Source organism: Arachis ipaensis, chromosome B08 (assembly GCF_000816755.2).
Source record: "Arachis ipaensis cultivar K30076 chromosome B08, Araip1.1, whole genome shotgun sequence".
Lineage (NCBI taxonomy): Eukaryota > Viridiplantae > Streptophyta > Magnoliopsida > Fabales > Fabaceae > Arachis > Arachis ipaensis.
In genome coordinates this window covers 114,796,127-114,805,077 of record NC_029792.2, presented here as the reverse complement: position 1 = coordinate 114,805,077, position 8,951 = coordinate 114,796,127, and the positions used below count along the sequence as shown (strand labels likewise).

The following is an 8,951-nucleotide window of genomic DNA, read 5'->3' as shown; positions in this document are numbered from 1 at the left end:
CAGAAACACTTTAAGCTTGTATCTGATTTTTCTTTTCCTTTGTACTCTTTATTAGAGAGTGTTGTGAGGTGTAGTTAGATATTTGCTTTGAGAGAGTGTGGGTGTACTGGGGTGCCGGTGAGAGAAAGAAGTCTATGTGTTGTAACAATTTTCACATAGTGATATTCTCTAGTTGTCATTTGACAACGGCCGTGGTTTTTTCTCCGGTAATTGGAGTTTCCACGTTAAATTCTTGTGTTGTGATTGTGTCCATTTTATTTCTCTGTCAAAGGTGTTTTCTCAAGGGAGAATGGTGTCTTATTCCCAACAAGTGGTATCAAGAACTTCGGTTCGGTGGGATTTATTCTTAATATGCTCTGTGGTTGCAGCTTAGTCTGATCTTCCACATCAGAAAAGAATTTTGTCCTGTGACTTGAGGTTGATCTTTGGTTGCTGTTGTTGTTACTGGAAGGCAGTATGACACTGTGAGAGTGCTGTTTGGAAAGATTCTGGCTAAGGAAAGACTTGGTATTTAAGTGTGTCCATTGTGACCCACCTCTCTTTTCTGGGGACCCTTCCTAGTGCACGGTTGAGTTATACTATTCTAGTATACGGTTGCAACAATGTCAGGATATTCAAGTGCTGTGAAGCTTGAAATAGAGAAATTTGATGGAAGAATCAATTTTGGCTTGTGGCAAATACAAGTCAAGGATGTGTTGATACAATCAGGTTTGCACAAGGCGTTGAAAGAGAAGATCTCTGGTTGCTCTCTCTATAAGAGAAGATGATGTTCTCTAGAAGACAAGAAGTATCCTTATGGTATTACCGCACTGCCATGGATAAGGATGAGTTGTGGCAATCGGGTCCACAATTGCACACGGGCATTGGTTGGCGTTGAGATGCAAGGTGTGTGGCGGAGTTAGGTCGATGGCTGAATAACTTCCAGGAAAAGCCAATTTGGAAGTTGCACCATGAATTTTCAGCAAGGTTTCGATCTGTACCAAGGTTCTGGTTGTCATTTGACAACGGCCGTGGTTTTTTCTCCGGTAATTGGAGTTTCCACGTTAAATTCTTGTGTTGTGATTGTGTCCATTTTATTTCTCTGTCAAAGGTATTTTCTCAAGGGGGAATGGTGTCTTATTCCCAACACAAACTATTTCATAATACTAACACAATTTTTAATTGTGTCTGTGTATAGTGTTACAAAGTTGTGTATGCAATATAAGATTGATAAACAAAAGGAAGAGAAAAAAGGGTTTGTAAAAATTTAAAATTTAATAATATACAATAAAATTTAAGAGCAACCATGAGAGAATGAGAGAAAGAGAGAGCGGTGCACAAAATTTATTGATCTGGCTATAAAAAATAATCACATAATATTGAATTTAATATTTATAAATGATTCTAATCAAATCATAATATTCCTAAGACATAAGCTGAGAGATAAGTACTATTTTAATTCATATAGTTTGAAACTAAAATCGAAATTGTACTTAATATTTTGTTTAAATTATCCTTAACGTTAAAATTACAATAAATGATCATTTTTTGCCATAAAAAATTTAAATGTCGATAAAACTAACCATAAAAAAATAAAACTAACTTTATACCCATAAAAAATGAATTATGTTCGACAAAAATGATCAATTATTAATTTTTTTATTGATTCTGTTAAAAAATTAATCAAAATATCCAAACAACCCTCGTCTCTTTTGTTATCTTCAACCTTTTAAACTTTCTGTTAACAAAAAATTTACTATCTTTTTTTTTCTTAATTTCGAACACCATCACTATATAACCACCATGATCACTGCCAATACCACTACTGTACCACACCACCATCAACGCAACATAGCGACAAATGGAGACAAAGAGAATGAGAAAAAAAGAGATAAACAACAAGACGAACAAATAGAGAACACGTGCTTTGTGTTAACAACAACGAGGTGAGTGGCTATGGGCCCGTTGAGTCCGAAGATGTCGCTCATTTCCATCTTGCTCGCATCATACCATCGGGAAGCTCCCACGTGAAACAGTGAGGTAGATGAGCCACCGCGAGCTCAAGCGTGTACAATCCCAACTGCATCCCTGGGCAAGACCTTCGACCCGATTCGAATGGTATGAACTAGAGGTTGCTTCCTTTGAAGTCCGGAATGCTGACCTTCAAGAACTGCCAGGGACTAAACATTTGCGGATTCTCCCAGCTACTCGAGTCCCTTCCTATGGCCTACTTGTTGATCATGGCGCCACTCGCTTCAGGATAAAGTAGTCTTAGATGGTTATTTCTTTTGCTGTTTCGTGGAGGACGAGGGGGATTGGCGGGTGGAGGAGAAGGGTCTCTTTGAGTGCGCATCTGAGGTAGTGAGCTTCTCAAAGTCAGACTCCTCGACCTGACAGTCCAGGCCCACAACTTGGGCTTACTCGTGTTGAATCAAATCAACAGAAAATGGTAAAGAGAATAGGGAGAAGAAAGCATCGTTGGCGAAAGGTTGCCGTCGCCGGCAAAGAATGTAGAGAGAGATGCACATAGGGCAGAGAGGGAGAGAAAAAAATAGAATAGAGGAAAAACAAAAGAAAAGACGACGGTGTGGGGAAGCCACTATTGCCATCGTCGCTGATGACACGTCATCTTAAGCAGTTTTTAAGGTTCTTTTTCATTTGTTTTCCTAGATTTTAATCAAATTTCTTATGTTTTCTTGTGGAATTTCATAAATAATCAAGTATTTGGAGTTGTGTTAGTATTTTTGTATTTTCAGGAATTTTTATCTCAATATAACCAAGAATTAAAGCCTTTTTAATAAGAAAACACAAATATGGTTTAAGGATGGTCCAACCGGCCCAAAAGCATCAAATCAGATGCCCAGCCTTCAAGACATGGACGCCCATCGCCATACATGCATGCCCGGAAGCCCTCCTCCAAATAGCATGCATGCCTGACGTGCCTCCTAGAAGCCCCGCGGCCAGCTCTTTCTACAAGGATAAATTGGGCCAACGCCCAAATTTGAGGATGCAAGTCCGGCATTCTCAAGTCTCAACTCCCAGGATGTAACATTATTAATGCCCAATCTCAATTATATAAATCATAAGAATCCTTGATCACATCCAAAAATTCAAGATTCAAGAGATTAGTTATCCTTAATTCCTTCTAAAAATATATAGATTTGGTTGTTAGGATTTGTTTCTAGATTAGATTTGAATTATTGTTTTGATTTGAATTTGAAGTAGGTAGTTTGCTATCTTATCTTTCTAAAAGATAAGATTAGGGTTAGTTTTGAATTTGAATTCTAGATAGAACTTAGGATATAAATAAGTGAACCTTGTTCACAAAAGAGAGAATCATCCATCGGATCACACACCTCTCTCATCATCAGGATTAGTTTCTTTTCTATCATGAGTCACTAAACTTCCCTGTTGAAGGTTAGGAGCTCTTTTTGGTTTTAGGATTAATAATATAAGTGTTTCCTTTATTTTAATTCATGCTTCTTTACTTTTTTAAGATTGAGTTTTGTTCTTCATCAATAATGGTTAGAACTATTGGGAAATATTCTAATTCTATCTTGGATTCTGATTTTATATTTGAAAAAATTAATTTTAGAATTAGCTTAAAACTCATCTCATAATATTTACTTATCTAAAGCTAGTTCGAATAAGTGACATATAATTCGGCTAGTGATAGTTCTTAAAGATTGTGTGACTTAAAATCAAAATCGTTCTTCACCTATTCTCTCGATTAGTTGACCAAGGGATTGGCGATTAATTGTGTTTAAAAAAATAAATTACCAAGGGATTGGGGTTTGATTATAAATGATTTGTTGTGAAAAGATTTTTGCATAAATTAAATAAGAAAGCATAAGCATTGTTCTTCCAAGAATCAAACATCTCCAAGGCCTTCAACATTCTCATCTATTGATTTTCTTTCAGCTTCAAGCATTTCTACAAGTCTTTTCTTTTGTTTCTTCTTTTCTTCAAGATACACAATCCAAAATCTAAAATTTGATTGATCTAATTAGAGATTTAATTAGACGTTGCTTTCCTCAGTCTGTTAATCCTCGTGGGAATAATATCCACTTTCTGTGGTATTACTTGAACGATTTGAAGCACTTGCCAATATCTGCAAGCTTTAGTTTTCGCTCATCAAATTTTTGGAGCCGTTGCTGGAGATTGATTGAGATTGACAACATACTCCAGTTAAAACCTAACTTAGATATTTTTTTTGTTATTTTCCTTATTTTGTTTATATTATTCTTCCTTTCTTTCTCTTTATTTTTTATTCCGCAAGATACGTTTGATCTCTTTTCTTTTGTTTTGTTTTGCATGCAAGAGAGAGAAGATCCCATACCTCTCCAGTGCAATCTCGAAATAGAGCTAACACTATTTCGATTAAGAAAGAAAGCAAGAGCTAGGAGAGAGGAAGGAGAGAGAATGGCAGAAGAACAAAACAATGCAAGGAGGACCATTGGAGACTACAATACGCCTACTTCCGAGAGTTGCGGAGATAGAATAGTGAGGTCCATGGTTCAAACAAATAATTTTGAGGTACAATGGGACCAATTTGGAGGTAGCCCTAAAGAGGATCCAAACATTCACGTAGCTAATTTTCTACAGCTATGTGACACTTCGTGGGAGGATCTAGTTAGCAAATTTCTAACTAAATACTTTCCACCCCAAAAGCTGGTCTAGTTAACATCAATTCATTCTCCTAAAAGGAGGGCAAATCACTCTATGAAGTTTGAAAAAATGTACAAAGAGATGCTTAGGAGATGTCCACACCATGCCTTCTCCGAATGGCTTCAAATCTAAACTTTTTATGATGGCATCTCTCAAGCCTCAAGAATGATGATTGACTCATCAACTGGAGGTTCTTTACATAGAAAGATGCTTGAAGAAGAATTGGAATTGATAGAGACAATGGCGGCTAACAATTTCATGTATTCATTCGAAAGAGCCACTAAAAAAGGTGTGATGGCACTAGACACCATGGACGAACTTCTAACTCAAAATGAAATGATGTCCAGGAGAATATCCTCACTCACAAAATAACTGGAGCATAATCAAGTAGTAGCCATCAGAAGTCAAGTTTCATGTGATTTGTATGGAGGAGAACATCCAAGTGGAAGGTGCGATATATACATGGGAAGCCATTCATCCACTGAGCAAGTTAATTTTATGGGATATTTTTCAAGGCCATAAAATGATCTATTTTTAAAAACTTATAATCCGACTAGAGGAACCTTCCCAATTTTGGTTGGGATAATCAAGGACAAAGAAATTTCAATAATCCATATCAACAAGCCAACCATAAAAAAACTATCATCTCTTGAGCTTAAGGTTGAGAAAGTTTCTCAGACCAATGCCACCTTCATGCAACAAACTAAAGACTTTATACAAGAAGTAAAAGCAAATTTCAAAAATCAAGAAGCTTCTATCAGAAATCTAGAGGTGCAAGTAGAAAAAATGGTCAAGCAATTGGCAGAAAGGCCTACCATGTCCTTTTCTAGTGACACCATACCAAACCTTAAGAAAGAATGTAAGGCCATCTCTTTAAGAAATGGAACAGTGATTAACAAGGAGCTCCCAATGAGAAGAGAATCGAAGACCCTCTAGAAGAAAAAAAAAAGAGGAGAATCTATAGGAAGCTCTTGCACTAACAGAACTCAAGAAGGAAAAAGTAAAAACACATGAATAAAGAATTCCATACCTTCAAAGGCTCCAGAAGCAAGATCAAGAGAAGAACTTTTCAAAGTTCTTAGAGGTATTCAAGAAGCTACAAATCAACATTCTTTTTGCTAAAGTTCTTGAACAAATACCTCTCTATACCAAATTCATAGAGAAGTTGTTGTCCAAGAAAAGATCCTTCAAAGAAGATGAGAAGGCGATTCTCACTAAGGAGTGCAGTGCCATCATTCAAAGAAAACTACCAACAAAATTGAAGGATCCCGGTAATTTTCAAATTTCTTGGATTATTGGGGATATCACCATTAGCAAAGCTCTTTGTGACTTAGGAGCTAGCATCAATCTGATATCTTTGTCCATGGTGAAGAGGCTACAAATTGGGAAGGTGAAGCCAATCAAAATCTCATTGCAACTAACCGACCGATCAATGAAGTTTTCACATGGGATAGTGAAAAACGCATTGGTCAAGGTCGAAAAGCTTATCTTTCCTACCAACTTCATAATTCTTGACATAGAGAAAGATGAGGATTCCTCCATCATCCTAGGAAGACCATACATGCACGCCCAGCAACCCTTCCTCCAAATAGCATGCACGCCCGACATGCCTCCTAGAAGCCCAACGACCAACTCTCCCTGCAAGGATAAATTGGGCCAACGCCCAAATTTGAGGATGCAAGCCCATCATTCCCAAGCCTCAACTCCCAGGATGCAACATTATTGAGGCCCAATATCCATTATACAAATCATAAGAAGCATTAATCACATCCAAAGATTCAAGATTCAAGAGATTAGATATCATTAATTCTTTCTAGAAATATAAAGATTTGGTTGTTAGGATTTGTTTCTATATTAGATTTGAATTATAGTTTTGATTTGAATTTGAAGTAGATAATTAGCTATCTTATCTTTTCGAAAGATAAGATTATGGTTAGTTTAAATTTAAATTCTAGATAGAACTTAGGATATAAATAAGTGAACATTGTTCACAAGAGAAAGAATCATCCATTGGATCACACACCTCTCTCATCATTAGGATTAGTTTCTTTTCTATCATGAGTCACTAAACCTCTATGTTAAAGGTTAGGAGCTTTGTTTGGTTTTAGGATTAATAATGTAAGTGTTTTCTATATTTTAATTCATGCTTCTTTACTTTTTCAATATTGAGTTTTGTTCTTCATCAATAATGGTTAGAACTATTGAAAAATATTCTAATTCTGTCTAGATTCTAATTTTATATTTGGAAAAATTAATTTTGGAATTAGTTTAAAATTCATCTCATAATCTTACTTATCTAGAGCTAGTTCGAATAAGTGACATATAATTCGGCTAGTGATAGTTCTTGAAGATTGTGTGGCTTAAAATCAAAACCGTTTTTTACCTCTTCTCTCAATTAGTTGACCGAGGGATTGGCAATTAATTGGGTTTAAAAAAATTAAATTACCAAGGAATTTGGGTTTGATTATAAATGATTTGCTATAAAAATATTTTTACATGAATTAGACAAGAAAGTATAAGCATTGTTCTTTCAAGAATCAAACATCTCCGAAACCTTCAACATTCTCATCTATTGATTTTCTTCCAACTTCAAGCATTTTCCCAAGTCTTTTCTTTTGTTTCTTCTTTTTTTTTTCAAGATCCACAATCTAAAATCTATGGTTTGATCGATCTAATTAGAGATTTAATTAGACGTTGCTTGCCTTAGCCCGTTAATCCTCGTGGGAATGATACTCACCGTGGTATTACTTGAACGATTTTGTCAATGGTAAGTGGCTACAGAGATAAAGAAAAGAAATATTAAAGATAATAAGACAGTGATAATTTGAGCATTTTAATTAATTTTTTAACGAAATTAATAAGAAATTAATAACTAGTTATTTTTGTCTAACATAATTTATCTCTTGTGAGTACAACATTAATTTATTATTTTATGATTTATTTTCTCTGCGTCTAAATCTTTCGTGGACGGAAATAGTTATTATTTTCTCTTAAAATTATTTTTCAAATCATCCTTTGTTAATAAAAAGACAAATTTACCCCTAATAAAAATAAAAAGGCATCACTCTTTACTTAATAAAGTACGTTTAAGGATGAACCCAGCTAAACATAAACTGTTAATTAGAATAAACACTTAATTCGATCCTTGCATATTCATAAAAAGGACAATGCAACCTTTAATTAACTAAAAAAAGGAGACAACGTGACCATGACTTTATTATATTTTAAAATAATGTGCCCCTCCATTAAAAATTATGTCAAATACTAACAGAAAGTAATTTTGTGACGGTTTTATTTACAATCTGTATACGGGATTTTAAGCTCCACATATTATTAATAATTTATTTTAAAAAAATTTCTTCATCAATGGTGCTTCAATAAAAAAGACCATTGTCAAAAATGACGCCACAAAAAAAAAGGGCGTTGGACGAGAAATAAGAGAAAAAAATTGTGTTACTATCGATGTTGGTGGTAATGATGATAAAAGAGATAATCATAATAAAACGTATGATGCCATCCTCTTTAGGTATTATTTATAATGAACTTGCAAATGAATCTATTTATCATCAAGGATTCATTATTGCTAACTCTGCTTCACCTTAATTATTATTTAAACAAATTATTTCTTAGTATGAGTGGGATTGTGGAAATAATATCTCTCTTTTGCGTGTCGTTGAGTTTTGAAAAATTGAAACATCTCAAAAATAGATAGATGTAGAAATTTATTGAACAAATTACACTCCTTCGTATATGTTATGAGTCTATTGATGAAAAGAGACTAGAAAAAGCTTGAACTCAATTCCTATGGATAAATATATATAAGCGCAATTGAAATTTTCAAAGAATTGTATATTTATGCATTGATATATAAGACCATTCACTATTCTAAATCACTCCCCCAGATAAACCACAGAATTAAAAGAAATTATGAACCAAAAGTAGAACAACCTGTCTCACTCATTAATAAATATAGTGATAGAATTAAACATCTTTTTAAGTATGTCCAAAAAGTAGATAGAAACATAAATTAAAATATTTTGTTAGGTCCCATAAAAACATCCCTCCTAAAATAGTTATTAACAAATAATAAAAACTATATTAGAGACATTTTTATGCACTCAACATATTCTACGTATACATTCTCTTCTTGCATTCTTACGCCAAAAATCTTACCTTTTTGAAATAATTAGAGTTACATCTATTTTTTATTTCTATTCAAAAGTTTTTATGTATTTTTATATTTATATATAAGAACAATATTATATGACTAACAAAAATTATTTTTTGGCCAACACTTAACTAAT

At 34.2% G+C, this 8,951-nt stretch overlaps 1 protein-coding gene across 1 annotated transcript in view; it reads left to right on the top strand.

Moving 5' to 3' along the window:
- Positions 4,402-8,951, top strand: part of LOC107611446 (naringenin 8-dimethylallyltransferase 2, chloroplastic-like) — a 10,622-nt gene continuing 6,072 nt past the window's right edge. Inside the window, exon 1 of the mRNA XM_021108316.1 lies at positions 4,402-4,537. Coding sequence (XP_020963975.1) covers positions 4,402-4,537 — 136 coding nt within the window. The remainder of the gene's footprint in view (positions 4,538-8,951) is intronic.